Raw genomic sequence first — 15,603 nt, 5'->3', positions numbered from 1 at the left:
TCTGGTCAATCAAGAACAGAAGCAATCAAGTTTGAACAGTCAACAAAGCTTCGAGCTTGTAGCTGTTCAGTGTGCAGTGGCTGGAGGCCAGCGCTCTTGCAGTCTTACCATGTGAAGCTCTGCTTGGGAAGTGATGGTTAGTGTGCAGAAGAGATAACATCCCATTACTGTGATCGTCTGTTAAAGGCTTTCTTGCAGAGCTGAAGCTAGACCTGTCTCGTCACTGTGCCAAGGGAGGTTGTTGTTTCTGCAGTGTAAGCCTCTTGGGCAAGGGATCTCTCACTTTCTCTCTGGTTTGTCAACATGCTCTGAAGACATGGTCGGTAGCTCAACAACAAAGGCTCTGGTGGTAAAACCAGCTTCAGATGTTCCCACCCTGCTTTGCAGTTCACTGCCTCCTCTCCTATGCCAGAATTGGCATAGTGAGAAGCGGTGCACATCAGGCTCAGAAATCGTCCTCCAGAAAGGGGTGAACACTCTTTGATCCTGTTTTGCCACTGAAGCCCACTGTGAATCACACCATCCGTAGTGATAGTCAGCAGGAAGCGAAACGTCCCTCTTGAGGCAGGCTGCGCTGGGTGGGTTCTGGGTGCAGTAGATGGTGGATGGTAGCCATGGTCCCATTCTAGAGATGTTCATCCCTGCCTGGCTGTGCTGACATTTCAGTGCTGGGCCTCGAGACAGTGGAAGAATTGTGACTCTTCTCTAGGTGGCCGGCGTGGAGGACTGGTTGGTGTCTCTCTGGTGGTGTTGGTAGCTCTGCAGCACCTCTGCGGAAGCACATGAGGAGTAGAGGAGTGAATTGGAATGGCTCTTGCTTACTGTGATGATGGTGAGCCAAGCAGTGTTTCTCACTGCAGAGCTGTCCCACGGAGTCACAGGAGAGCTTTCAGTGCTGTGTAGGGTTGTGTTGCCACTGCTAGATCATTGCTCGTTCTTCCTGGGTTTCCTGCAGAAAATAAGACTGTGTGCTGGGCTGAAAGCCAGTGTTGCCTAGGCCCTGGATTTTGATCTAACCTTTGCCAGGCTGGCACACCCCACTGTACTCCTCTGACACCCAGTGTTTCCAGGCAGGTCAGTATGGATCCAGTCAGACCTTGCCTGTCTGCGCTGCTTTACCTTCCCTGTGCTCACCTACTTGCTTTGACCTTTCCCTTCCCTTTTTGTATCCCCACTGAATGGCTGCTAGCCCCTGCCAGCTCTGCCTCTTAGAGCTGCCACTTGTGGTTCCTGAAAGGCGGACAAGCGTGGATGAATGAGAGCCTAGCAGAGGGCCATCATTTGTTACAGCAAGTTTTCTTTTCCCCCCCTTTCTTCAGATACAGCACAAAGAATCCCTCTCTGCAGTCCGAGACGGTTCATTACAAGAGAGGGGTAAGCCAGCAATTCTCCCTGCCTTCCTTCAAGATTGATTTCTCAGACTGGAAGGATGATGAGGTAAGTCTTTTCTCAATGTCCCCTTCTTTCCACAACGCTGTTGTCACAGAAGCACTGGACTCCATTTAGTGCCTTGAAGTTATGGCTGGAAGACACCCTCTCCCAGCAGCCATGGCATGTTTTGTGGGTATGAGATGAATGGGGCCCTGGGAGGAGCAGGTATGAACGCTGTATGGAAACTTGGCAGGTAGATCAGGCAAACAGGGAAGAAACCCAAAGAAGCGACTTTTGATATCGCTGATCAGCTGGCATCCCAACACCTGGTGTGGAAGGGAGGCTGCAGAGACTGGCCTTGGAGCTTGTCCTGGAGGAACGCGCCACTCCTCAGCCTTCCTCTCCCTGCCAGCCAAAGAGCTTGTGGGAACAGATGTCTGCCTTGATCTCTCTGATTTGGTGGGTTTTGTTTTTTGGTTGGTTTTTTTTTTGTTTTGGCTGGTCCTCTAGAGCAGTGGTCTCCAAAGTGGGGTGCATGCAAGGCAGTTCATTGAAGTGCAGGAAGAACTTCAGTAGTACATGTATGTATCTTATAAATAATAAATATACATATATTGGGAGTATGCGCTCAAAATTTTTTACTGACGGGATGAGTAGTCAAAATAGTTTGGAGACCACTGCTGTAGAAGAGTCCTGTTCTGTTTAAGGGCCACGTCCTGCATTATTAACTGTAGTAGTAGAGTGTTGTGGGGGGATACTCTCCCTTCTGGGGCAGATTCACACTGGTGCATTAATGCTGAATAAGGGAATGCCGCCTTCTTTTTAGTTCAACCCATAACTGCAAACAGACGAGGGCTTGGTTTTAGTTAAGCTCTGTGGCTTTTACTACATAGCAAGATCTCTGGAGTCCTGTTAATTTTGGTATCTTTGCACAATTCCAACCCAGGCAGTAACTCTCTGCTTCTTGAGCCTCTGAGCTTTGGCCCAAGGGCTTCCCCTGCACTTCATGCAGCGCAGGGAGGTCTTGGTCTTTCCCCTTTCTCAGAATTGCCATAAGAGATTTCTGATGCAGAGGAGTCGGCCTGTAGCTCCTGCTAATATATTTGTTTCTGTGGACCCCTCTCCCATGTCAACACTGATACAGTGCTCATTTCTTGACCGAAGCCTGTATGAGAGTATTGTGTATGTGAACCCTGGTTGATAACTCCACCTATTTAAAAAAAAAAGAAAAAAGATAACTCTACCTATTTAAAAAAAAAAAAGAAAATAAGACAGAAACAAAAAAAAAGAAAGGGAAGAAGTAATCTTTCATGTATTTTGAAAAGATTGAATAGCTATTGTCTTGAACTTAGAGTTATAACTATAATCAGTCCCGTGCCTTAACAAACGCTGTGGCGGTTACCAAGAGCCTGCAGAATCTGGTCTCCTGATGTCTTGGCTTCTCTGCCAATATATGATTTCACAAGTTCAGCCTACTAAAGCCTGGAAGAGCTGCTTTTCAATCCCTTCTGTTGTCTGAGAGAGCTGGGAAGTAGGAGCTCAGATCCCTTTCTTCTTAAAGAATTGAGAAACTTAAATTTTCACTTCTGTTCCTGCCAGCAAGGTTTTAACTTGATAACTAAAGTCATGTCCCTTTGACAGCATAAAGGGAGAGACGCTGCGGAAAAGTAAGCTTCTAGCGCCCTTTGCTTGATTCTGCTGCATCCCCTGTCGTCTCTTTTTTTTCCACTGGTGTTACTGGGAGCTCTGGTTGTGGAGAACATGTGGAACAAGCACTGTGATTCGGAAGAGTTTCTTCTCCCATTTCAGCTCTGCGTACATATCAGTCCTTGTCCTCTCAAGTCCAGTATAATGCATACGGCTAAATCTTCCTAAGTGGCCGCTGAAATGCAGCACTTTTGTCTGAGACAGCTGGCAGAGTGTTATCACTCAGCTGTGTACAACTGCACGCTTCAGATTGCTTTCCAGCTTTGTTATTGGTGTTGTCCAAAAAACCCAGATTTACTTCATATTTTTGCTCAGCTTAATACTCGCATATGACGTAGTTTTTGGCTGGCCAACAGAAGGGAAAATAATGTTATGTTGGGTTGTTATGTGGAAAGCTTTGTAAAAGTTTACTTTGCCTTCGTAATATACTGGTTTGCTCGCAAGTTATGGCATATGGCTTGTGTTGAGACAGTTGTTTTCAGGTCCCTAAAAAAGAATGTGAAATGGACCCTTAAAGAGGCCTTTTGTTTGAGAACGCAAAAGTTTATTTCGTAAAGCGACCACAATTCTGTGATGTGACTTTCCCTTCAAATGGACAAACAGTAACTGTTGTCGTACAGTAATAAATCAGAGCAGGAAGCAAAGCAAAACCATAAGCTTCTTTCAGCAATTTTAATCAATTGCCCTCAATGAATTTTCCCTCTGTGGCATGCCATAATGGTTCAAAAATGCAAGCTGGAAAATAGTGGCTCAATGAGTCTCTTCTGTAACAAGCACTGAGAAGTTAAATGAGATTTTTGTGTTCACTCTGTTACTCTGCTGTTTTGGAAGAATAATAGATTCTGGTAGTTTAAAGGAGGAGTAAAATGTAAAACCATCATACAGAGGATGAAAATCAATATCCCTCAGGTTTGAAGACTAGCGAGGTTAAATCACAAGGTCTTCCAGCACATGCTTTCTGTTTGGAATCAGGTATATGCACGTTTGAACGGATGTGTGTGTGTGTGTGCAGAGCTTTGTTACGCAGCTAAGAGTTGCTTCTAGAAAGCGCTGCAGAAGCTGAGTGGCCCCAAAGACATGCAACCTGCATGAGGAGCCTGCAGCTATGGATGGAAGAGCAGCAGACTTGCAATTCCCTCTTCCCCTCTTCCGTGGAAGGTTGGTGAGCTGTTGCAGTCCGAAGCACGTGCCTGCAGCTCTTGGCAGAGGCGCAGCCGTGTGGCTAATGGGCTACGGCACACTTGGCTGGTGGCTGCCAGGGTATATCGTCTCCCAGTGTACAGTTATCATTCGTTTCAGGATGAACATTCAGGTTGTAATTCATTTGAGGAGGAACCATTTTCAGCTATGTTGAGGCTCATAATGAAGGTGACCTTCCCTCTAGTCTGGGTGTTTTGGGTTGCCATTTGTGCTAATGCCAATGGCTATCTTGATAGTTTATCTTTTGAGGGACTGGCTAGAGAAAATCATGCTGCAAATGATGTCGGGGCTATGGGAAAGTGAGGGAAGCCCCGAAGCGCTACCGGAACGGTGCTGTGGTGCTTCAGATTGGGTTTCCTGAAAACAGACTACCTGAAGCACCATGGTGAAATGACATCTTTTTCTCTCTTGGCAAAAGATGAGACAAAAACCCCCAAGTCAGTAATTAACAAAAAACCACCAGAAATCCAGTCTCTGAGCCACTTCCGTTCCTGGCATAGGACAGTGTTTGTAAAGTAAGGTTGCATTTTTCTTGTGTTTGTAAGATGACATGGAGCTTTTGAAGTGATTTAATGAAGTGCAGGGCAAAGGAATAAATCAAGTCTGTTTTCCTTGCACTCAAGTGAGATCTTAAATTATCACTCTCACCGATTAGAAGGTCAAGGACCTGAATTTTGTAACATGCCAAGAGATGGAAATCAGTCTGGTGTTTCCTTAAAGTGTTGTGTGAGCTTGAAGTTTTACAGATTTTTTTTTTTTCTCTATGTCTTCAAGAACTTTATACAAGAGTCAGGGTTTCTTTTGTGGTGTAGGGAGCATAATGCATATTGCTGTGCTATAACCAGTATATCCTACCATACGCAAGCAAAACTATGGCACTAGAGATATTTTGAGAAACTTGTCCTGCTCAAATCACTCAGGAGACTTTTAGGATAGATGAATTAGTGAGAATTAAATACCATATAAAATTCAAATGGAGATCTTCTGCTTTGCTAGCCGTGGCTGGTGTTTAATGCAGTGTCAATGTATATATGTTGTAGTTATTCTGGTTGACTCCCTTTGAAAGTTGGTGCCTGAATTTTAAATCCTCCTGCTCTGTTGTGTCATTTTGAGACCAGGGACTGGGGGGCCGTCAGAAGGGACCCTCACTCCTCTGATGTTAACGCTATCTCAAGCATTGTCTTCAGGCAAGCCTGGTGTGAATTGTCTAACCTCATCTCGTTTCTTTCCCTCAGCTGAACTTTGACTTGGATCGTGGCGTGTTCCCTGTGGTCATCCGAGCGGTGGTGGATGAAGGGGATGGTAAGCATGGTGGTGTGGTCTTTTCCCCCTCTTTGAGGGGTAAGTTGGCTTTCTAAAAACTATAGCTAACTGTAGGGTGGGCCTTCTAGGAACGGTCAGAGAAAGAGAAGTGGCTTTAACATGCTCAGGCTGCTGTTCAACCAAATACAGCTTCATTCAGCAGTTTCAAATTCTCCTGCTCTTTCTGAAGGGTGCTGAATGGTTACAGTAAAAGAGCATAACCTTTGAGAAATAATATTGTTGATTATTTTTAAAGCACGTTGCCATTTTGGAGAGGGAAGTCCAGTAAATGTTTAGATCGTTACTCACCTCACACAGTATTTTCCTTAGGGGGTGTGTGCTTTTGGGCTCTGTGTGTTTGCACTCATTCTGAGCATCAGCAATGAAAAGGGCACAACGAAGTCACTTTTTCTGTAAAAGTGGGGGCAGCTGTGGTCAGCAGGACCAGCATTTTACTTCTGCATTTTGTAACATTTTGTACAAGATTTAAGAATAATTAGAAAGGAAAAAATCCATTGTTGATTGCATTGTTTAGTGCAGTCACTTGCACAGTTTCTAATGTTGTAGGTGTGAAAGTGCCCAGAAACTCATTGCATTATTTTACAGTGCTCCAAGCAGAGTGAAATAGAACTGGATGAACCAATTTAAAGTGTGACTAACAAAGCACAGTGCAACATAAAGGAAATTACTTCTAAAGCACATCTATTTTTAGTGATTTCAGGCACTGTTAGTAAAATTGACATATATGTATATTTCTTGACCATAAATATAAGCCACCTTCCTCTGTTTATGGAGCTTTTGGCAAGGTATTTGTACTTTCTAATGTTGGGCATGCCTAGAAGGACCAAAAATAGAACAGGAGGCAGCATGGGAAGCATACATTTATGCACACACCATGCCCAGTCTTAGCCAATAGTGCTCTGTCATCTATTTTAATAACCTGGAAAGGCAATTGCTTTTAAATCCTCTCCTGGAAAGAATATCAGCACAAAAATATGTGACACTTGAGTGAGATTTGAGGAAATTGTTGTGTATTTTGGTTCTTTTTTAACTGATGGGTCTGGAAGGAGCTGGCCTTGTGTGTTCAGAGCACCTGGAAAATTACAGCTGGCCTGTAACTGCTTGTGTTAAATAAAATTGAATGGCAAATTAAAATAGCAGTCAGCGAAATGTTGGTTTGGACTGAATTCTGCCAGGACATGTTTGCTTGCCTTGAAGAATGTGAGCTTGCAATGTTAGCCCTCTCCCATTCCTGCCAGTGGGATTCTCTCAGGGAAAGGTACAGAAACCCTTTGGGGAGGGAGGGTGCCACACAAAACGGGTCGCACAGCTCCAGCCACACATGCTGCTTGAGTACCACAAAGAATATGAAGGGAAGGAATGCCTGTTATCTCTTACTTTGCTATTCAAATTGCAGGGAGGGACCTGAATTTCATTTACTGATTGAGCTACAACAGCCTTGCTCTTGGCTGGTAGTAGGGAGAGCAAGCAGATGAATTCCCAGTTTAGCCCTCTTTTCTGCATGCCATCATGTTCCTGATTGCACCCAAATTGCCACGACCAATCTGTTACCCAGCAAATCTGCAGGCATGGACTCTTCGCCCACATACTGCCGTTTCCAAACGTGATCTTTGTGCCATAGTCCAGTGAATGGTTTCTCTTGTTGTCTCTGCTGTTCTGGGGGCCCAAAGGAAGCTGTCAAGCTCCTCTCCCTTTTAGACAACACAGGAGTTGCTTCGTTCAGCTGCTAACTTTCTGGCACAGAGCTGATAGTAGTGTCTGCCAGCTCCTCTGCATGTGCTGAGCGCAGTCCGGGGACTCGTTGGTCCAGGCAGGGCGAGGTGGTTCCATGCCTTCCCTTCCCTCAGTGACTCCTCTGTCTCCCATTTCCATATGATGAGTCTGAACATAATTAAGCAAAAGGGTCCAACCAGTTGGAGCTGAATAGAAACTTAGAGTCTTGAGCCAGAGGGACTGGGATTGTACCTCAGTCTGTATTTTTATTTGCTGAGGGAGCCATGAATGCAGTACAGAAACCTCTGACAGCCCCTTCTCAATGCTGTTGGATTAAGAGGGAAACCTTGAGTTTGGAAGAGGGAAGATGTGATGTTTATCTTTGGGGAAAAAATCAGAGACCTGCACAGAGATGTTTCAGTGTCCAAAATTGGTCTGAGAAACAAATGTTTTATAAGCATGTCGGATTAGAGTGAAATAAAGTGAGAAGTACCAGGGCTGGAAGTGCTGCCAACTGCTGTTAAACCAGATGGATTTATTAATCTCTGTGATAAATTCAGGTAGTTAAAACCAGGAATTTGAGGGGAGAGCGGAATCCCACTGAGCGCTTTCCCTTTCCAGCCTCTGAAAACAAAGTGGGATAGTTCGGAGCACCCAAGATAATGAAGGCATGTCTGTGTAGGGCCCACCACAGAGCCCAGCAGGGTTTTGTTCTTGTTCTGCAGGGGTGGGAGATGAACCAACCTGATGACAAGATAAGAAAAGTTTCAAATTGCAAGAGGAGATGAAAATAGAACAGGTGGTGGTTTAGGAATTGTAAACGGACTAAAATTCAGCTTGTGGTAGTTTTATGCTTGTGCTGTTTTCAAGGTTTAACCAGGACCGCTCTTTCTCTTTTTGCAGTGGTGGTTGAGGTGACGGGTCATGCCCATGTTCTTCTGGCTGCATTTGAAAAGGTAAATGAGTTCTTTCTTCCCTCTGTCCCTGTCCTTGTACATGTAAACGTTTCCATGGGTCATTAGTTTGTATTCATATAGCACTTAGCACAATGGAGTCCTGGCCGGTGACTGGGGTTCCTGAGTGCTACTGTAGTACAATAATTGCTTGCAGCAGCTCCTCTGCAGCCTGTAGTTATCATTTGTACCTGAGCTGGTCACTCAGCTAATTGTAGCTGGTGTTTCCTGTGTGTGGGGAGAGGGCGTGCCTCAATGGCTGTGATGTTTGAGGGTGGAAGGTGTTGACCATAGCTGCTACCATGCAGTTTTCCAGGGCCTCGTGATCTCTCTGCAGAACCGGATCTGCTGTGTCCAGACCCTGTTGCACCATTGTTTGGCCTTAGTTTACACGTAGGACCAAACCCTTCTAAAGAATTAGGATACATCCTGCATAAACACTTTGAGCTCCACTACTTGTCGGTGGCATGTTTGATGTAGCTGACCGCTGCCTACATGGTAAGGCTAAGCCAAGTTGTATGCACAAGCCTTGATAGCAAAAATCTCTTCCCATGATAACTGGACCCTAAAAACAGTTGCAAGATCCATAACTGGACCATGTTGTGTCTGGTTGTGGTAATACTGCAGACACATATCCTGGGCAAGTGATACTTGTAGTGACATGCTAAGATGAGGGCAAGAGATGCTGGAGCAGAGCTGGGCATGTAGAGGGGAGCAGGATCAATGCTGTGCTGTTAGAAATTCCCCACTTCCAGGCTGGCATGTGGCTGACTTCTGTTTCTCAATCTGCTTGGTTCCTGCCGTATCCCTGAGCAAGTTGCCAGGTCTTACTCTGTTCCTCCTAGGTGGATAACGTGGCTGGTGACAAGCTGAGTCAGAGGGCATGGGAAGTGCAGTCAGTCCTAAGGAAGCCCTGTGGCTGGAAGATGCTCTAAATATTCCAGGTTGCTTTTTTGTTGGACTTAATATGTGAAGGAAATGAGTTTTCCTGTGTTAGAAAGGCTGCTCTGAGCACTGGCTCTGTAGGTAGTTCTACTCCCGGCAATTAGAGATCTGTCAGAAATGAGACGGGCAGCTGCAGCACCGCTGGGACTAGGGCAGGGATGTTATTCTTCTAATTTCCTCCTCCAGCTGATCTGGAAAAATAAAACACACTGGAATCCCTCGGTTGTTGTTCAGCAGCACCTGGGAGAGGACAGTGTGGGCAGTGGATCCTTGGGGAAGGCTGTAGCGTTTGGAGACCATCTGTCATCTTGGTGGGAAAGTACTGTAGGTGGAGACCCCCTAGCCTTGCAAAATGATTGTTCAGCCATTTCTGAGGAGAGAAAAATAGATGAGACTACCAGCTCCCTGCATGTTACAGCCTGATTTTGAAGTATTCTGTGCATGTTTGCCTTTCTCATCTGCAAGACTCACCTGTGTTCCCCTGGCTACTGCCTTCATAGCTTTTTGGTTGTAGCTAGGTTCAGATTAGGCTTTGGAACTGATGATTGTATGATTTTTGTATGATGTATGATTTTTACTTATGAAGGAGTGTGTCTAGTTGCTGTTTTCCAAGTATCCAAACATAGTACTGTTGCAGTAAGCCCAGCTTCTGTGGTCAGGGAGTAGAGCTCTTGCTTGGACCTGGATTTGTCCCAGCTTCCCCTTCTAGCATCCCGTGGCCAGCACTTGATAATAGCACCTTATAGAAAGTAGGAAAATACACATGTATTGGGAATGTATTAGCATGAGGGCAGAAGTAAAGCTTTGGAAATTTCTGTCTTGTGAGATTGGAAAGTGGCTTGAACTGGTCCAGCTTTGGAAGCAGGATTTCAAGGATTATAGGTAAATTCCACCTACTGTGCAGAACCTCTGAGCTCTCTGGATGCACAAAGGTGATGGCAAAAGCCCCTGTCACGTTCAGGGAGCTGAACGAGGTATGCAGCAAAACTGGGAACCAACTAAAGCTGGTCAGGCCATTCCGTCAGTGATGGATTATGTCCTGTGTCCAGGTCTGAGCTCAAGGATTGAAAGTGCTTCACTTCTTTTTTCTGGTCTGTGTGTGCTGTGAGAGGGAGATGCTGTCTGGTGGGGCCACTTCTTACTTCTCATCTTCCACTGAATGCTTAAAACAAGATCAAAATCTTTCTTTTATTAAAAAGTCACAGGGCAAAGTGCTTGTTGAGTTCTTTCTCCTCCCTGTTTGATTGAAATATATTCCCCATCCTTAGAATAATTGCAGCTTTTGAAGTGTAGATCCATAAATCCAGAGGAGGTCCTTGCTCATAAGCACTGCTGCTGATCACCAGAGCATGGTCAGAGGACAGACAGACCAGCAGGCCTTGGTAACTTGCCATTTATATGTATCTTTAAGATCAGAATAGTAACCTTGATGCTATGTGTAGTCTGGCCTTGCAGCTCTTCCGAAGGCAGAAACTTGGCACTTTGTGTTTGCCTGGAAAACAGGACTGTTTTGTCTTTTGATGCAGTGTTGTCCCTTCCTTCTGAAACTCCTTCAGCAAACAGATGTACGTCTGCAGCTGTTCACAGCAGCAGGGCCAGCTGGAGTTTCCCCTAAGTCTCCTTTCCTGCTCTCTAGACTGTGGCAGGAGAGTTGGTTTCTTTCAGTTTAGCTGGCCCTTGTGGGTGCTGGAGAAAATAGAAATAACACTCTATTCCTATCACTAGTTCTGACACCAGGTGTATACAGAATTGTTCCAGCCGTGCCTGCTGCCACTGAGCGAATGAACACTCGAGGCGGTCACTGCAGCTCTGAAGATGGCCATGTGGAGCACGTGTGACTTGTTTCTGACTCCGTCCAGTGGACAAGCCTTGTTCTCAGCCTCATGCCAGCCCCCTGCTCTCTCAGGGCTCTGGAAGAGCGGCTCTGTAACTGGATGTTATTTAGGGTGTTAACAAATATTCCCTGCCAAGTCTTGCTGGACTTGCTGAAGAAGTGTTTGCACCCAGTTGGACTGCTTGCAGCCTGAAAGCATCCAGTGTGCCAGTGGATTTTTGTGTATGCTCTGACCCAATTCAGCCAGGTTTAACTTGAGCCAAGTTCAACTAGCTCTGCACTGGAGCGGACAAGGAGCACTCTGATACCCTTTTCCACTAACTCTGCTGGGAATGATTGTCATTCAGGCTGTCCTGGTTATACATATGCCACCCTCCCCTTAGCTAGCAGACACTCTGATCATAAGTCTCTTTTATTCTTAATTTGTACACTTCAGCTATTTAATGCATTTCCTTTTTTTCCTGCTAGCATGTTGATGGCAGTTTTTCCGTGAAGCCGTTAAAACAGAAGCAGATCGTAAGTACCTATTTCTTGTCTACTGCTTAATTAAAGACGTTTGCTGGTGTCCCGCAGGTGCCCGACTGTACCCGGTGGGAAGCTTCGCTGTTAGTTTACTGAGAGCCTGAGGTCTCATCTTGTTAGCTCAGATATCACAAGCAAAGGCAGCGAGCTGCTGGCAACCCTTAATGTTGGGTTGGTTGTTGCACAGCCAGATGTGTGTTAGGGCAACAAATATGGCAGCATGGGACTTGCAGAGACAATGGTGCAGGTCTCTGTGCTCCTCTGGGAGGCAGGCACTATGTATAGATCCGGTTTTCCCTGTATGTTCCTGCCTTGCTGGCACTTGGCGCTTGAATACAAAACTGGCAAAGCACAGTACTGATGCTTCCATGTCTGTATAGATGTAAGTAAATTAGGTTTGCATAAGTGAACTTAAGTGCTGTATGCATTAAGTAGTATCTGTTCATGGACACTGCCTGATCTCCTTAGGTTCTGTGTTTTGTGGTATGGAAGGATATCTTTGCAGGCTCCCAGTGTCCTACCTGGAGGATGAAAACTGTTAGCTTTCCACATGTTTGTGTGTGTTAAGATACCAGGGGATCTTCTGCATATCTTCTCCCTGCACAAGCCTCCTTGATGTGCCCAAGGTATCTTCAGAGCAGTCCCAGGGACTGAGACCTTCCGGCTCATCTTGCCTGTCCCCTACGAGTATCCTGGTACTGGAGCAGTCACAGACATGGTCTTGCTTTGAAGCTGTTGTTGATGTACCAGACTGCACATGTTATGAGGGCAAGGGAAGAAGGGAGTCTGGCAAACAGGGAAACATCAGGGATCTGTAGCCCTTTTTTTTTTGCCCATCCTGGTGTGGTGTGATGTGCAGAAGCTGTGTAGTGTGTTATCAAGATTGAAATTGCATCCAGTCTTGCATAGAGCGAAATACATAAGCAACTGTAAATTGCTAAGATTGCCAAGAATTTCAGCTTCTGAAAGGAAATCTGGTAGTGATCCTGCTGCACGGATCAGCTTGAAATGTCTTAGAGAAAGAGATGAGATTTTGGTCATTGATCCCTTCCCCTTTAGATGTGTGCTGTGTTTCTGTTTTAAACGTGTTTGACTTCAGCTGCTCGTGATTGATGGCTAGGGTTTTAAGATCCAAATTAAAAAGCCTTTTACTACCAAGAAGGTCATTAAGTGCCTTGATAAGACACTTTTTGCTCTAAGGTATTCCTTCCAGTCCCCAGGTCAGAAAAGAGCCACTAAACAGTATCAATTAATCATATATCAAAATTGCGTTCGGTAATTCACTATCCGCCTTGCCAGTGCCATGCAGAGACTCACAGCCTGTCCTTCAGACTTGCTCATGCCTAGTGACAGCAATATTAGCCCTCACTGCCAGAGCTTTATCCCGGTGCTAGTGGTGAGTTATTTACTGCTTGAGCCTGACGTCTGTCCTGAGCCCTGTGTGTCCCAGACTGACCTGCGCTCCCCTCCCTTCCTTGGTGCTTAACTTGGCTGTGTTGCAGCATGATCTCCTGGCTAGTTGGTTGATCTGGGTCCCACAAGTATTTTTAATAGAGACAGACAGAGACTGTTTCGGAAGGGAGTCTATTGAGCATGCGAAGGCAGGTTTGTAGTGGAAACATCCAGAAGAGATATGCATCTAAAGGGAGAGCTTGTGCGCTGTGCTGGAAGAGGCTGCCTGAGCACTAAGGGAGCAGAGCAGTGTGATGCCAGCAGTGCTTCTTTCTCACATAGTCTTCTGATCAGAGAAGAGTGTTTGTGAGCTGATGAAAAGCTGCTCATTTATCTTGCTTGTGGTTTTTTGGGGGGGAATTATTTTTAAAAAAAAAACAAAAACCCAGTGCTTACATGGCTGCGAGCTCTCTGAGTCTGTGTTGGGTTACTGTGCACACTAAAGCAGTGTGTGTACCATTCTCCATTTAGCACTCCGGACTCCCCAAATGGAGGGCTGTCTTGCTGGAAGTGCTCTCCAGGGAAGTTCCCACCCTACCACAGTATGGTTAGCTGACTACTGCAGTGAAACAGTGTGTGCTTGTCTGTCTTTACTGGCAGAGCGTGTAACCTTCCCACTCAGTGTTTGGTTGTGGGTACTTTATTGGCAATTTGTAATGCTTATATGTTCTCTCCTATGGCTTTTAAAATAGAAGGAAGCTCTTGTTAGAAGAACACACAGTACTACTGAAATTGAGGTAGCATCTGCACCCATAAGAGCATAGAGCAGAGGTATAGAGTATATGCCTGGAGTAAACCACCTGTATAACATTGTACATTCTTCACCATCACTGCTTTTCTTTTGCTTTCCCCTCCTTGCCATTGCCAGGATTCCCGGGTACCTTTCATGTGCATCGATCTCTAAAGCTCTTTGGGAGCAGGAAGCAGCAGCTAATGAGCTGAACTGCTTTGTTCTCCCAGCTGAGATCAGTTATAATGTATGTACCAACCTGTTTAAAGAAATTCAGCATGGATGAATACAAACAGATGGATTAGCAGCAAAACATGACCTGGCCATGGCCGGTGGCTCCTGTGTGCATCAGCTGAGGCTGTATATAGCACCAGAAGCCTTTGGAAAGATGACGTGGTACGGGATGGGTTGGAGAAGTGTGAAGGTGAAGGACTGCATTATGTACAATCACCTACTCCTTATTTACTCCTGCTGTCTTAAAACCTAGAGATCTTTCTAGTTAGAGCCATGTTGTGCTGCTCACCCTTTTCCTACTGGGACATGAGCTTTTCGGGATTTTTAGAGGCAGGCAGTTAAAACGAATGCAGACTCCTGCAGAGGCTTTGGTCTCTTCCTTCCTGACCTCTTTGCTTTGAGCTGACCACTTCTGCACTCTGTTGCTCATCATGATCCTCTGAGGAGTCAGGATGCTGTAACAAGGCTCTGTTTGAAATGTCAAGTTACAAAAGGACATCTCCCACATAATTGTTCCCAAACTTCCTGGGTGAGTTGTGAGCCGCTGCAGAGGATTTTGCTCAACAGTCCAACAGCTGACCTCATTGCCATGAAATGCAGGCCTAGAACAAATTGTCTGTAAGCTGCATGCTGAGTTAAACGGGGCGACTCTGGAATTAGGTTGTTAAAGCTGCTGCGTCCCAGCTCAGAGCATTTCTAAACTGGCTGGATATAGCTAGCTCCTGCCCCCATCTTGGCAAGTGACGTCTTCTGCAGCACTGAAATCCCATGGCAAAGTCCTTGCTCTTCTGAGCACCTGGCTTTACAAAAGGAGAGGAGAGACACCAATAACTCATGGAAATGCCCAAAGCCCTGGGATTGATGAGCTGGTGAAGTACTGGGTTCCTGGTGGCTTGGCTTCACTGCATGGTGTCAACATGACAATTACTGAAGATGGCAGGAAAGCGTTTCCTTCCCCTATTTGTGTCAGTTTGACACCTTGGAACCCTTTCATCATTCTACTTGTTGCGGGGTTTTGTGTGGAGCAACACGCCCTGCTCTGGGGAAGCTGCTGTGTAGCACCAAATCTCAGGGGACCGGTATCTTTGTGCATCCTTTTAGAGGCTGCTCCTCACAGCTGTGAGAGTCTCCTGCTGTACTTGCTGGCTAAGGTAGGGAACAGGGGAGAACCCCCCCACAGTGCAGAGGGGTCTTGCCTTGCTGGGACTTGAACCATCAGCCGTTCTTGCCTCAGTGCTTTAATTCAGCTGCTTGGGGGAGTGTGCAGGCAGCTGCCAGTGTTTGCATAAAGGCCTGGCTCTGAGGAGTATGTCCCAGGTTTGGGGCTGTGAGCAACTTCCACCTGTGCCTAGAGCACTTTCTGCCACCACACCCCCCAATTTAGAGATGCCACCAAGGGTCTGGAGGTGGTAATAAATGACACTGCACTAATGTCCCTCGAGTGCTTCTCATGCTAAGGGCGATGGTTTGTCTGTCTGCAGTAGCTTGACCTTATGCTGCAAGGTGATGAACAGGGAAGTGATGTGCAGCCATTGATGTGCCAGTAATGAGCTGTTGGCACAGCACCTCTCCTGAGGTTACAAAGATGGGTGGAAGTTCATCTTGGTTGACGTCAAGCA

The 15,603-nt window shown here is 45.9% G+C and overlaps 1 protein-coding gene across 2 annotated transcripts in view; it reads left to right on the top strand.

The window, feature by feature from the left end:
• The window catches only part of MGRN1 (mahogunin ring finger 1), a 55,590-nt gene that overhangs the window by 27,517 nt on the left and 12,470 nt on the right, over window positions 1–15,603 (top strand). For both annotated transcript variants that reach the window (XM_059826194.1, XM_059826193.1), the window contains exons 5-8: window positions 1,320–1,437; window positions 5,514–5,580; window positions 8,218–8,270; window positions 11,515–11,562. In XM_059826194.1, the coding sequence (XP_059682177.1) occupies window positions 1,320–1,437; window positions 5,514–5,580; window positions 8,218–8,270; window positions 11,515–11,562 (286 nt within the window). The remainder of the gene's footprint in view (window positions 1–1,319; window positions 1,438–5,513; window positions 5,581–8,217; window positions 8,271–11,514; window positions 11,563–15,603) is intronic.

Source organism: Gavia stellata, chromosome 18 (assembly GCF_030936135.1).
Source record: "Gavia stellata isolate bGavSte3 chromosome 18, bGavSte3.hap2, whole genome shotgun sequence".
NCBI lineage: Eukaryota > Metazoa > Chordata > Aves > Gaviiformes > Gaviidae > Gavia > Gavia stellata.
The sequence above is the reverse complement of the archived record's forward strand: the minus strand, read 5'-3'. Positions and strand labels throughout refer to the sequence as shown.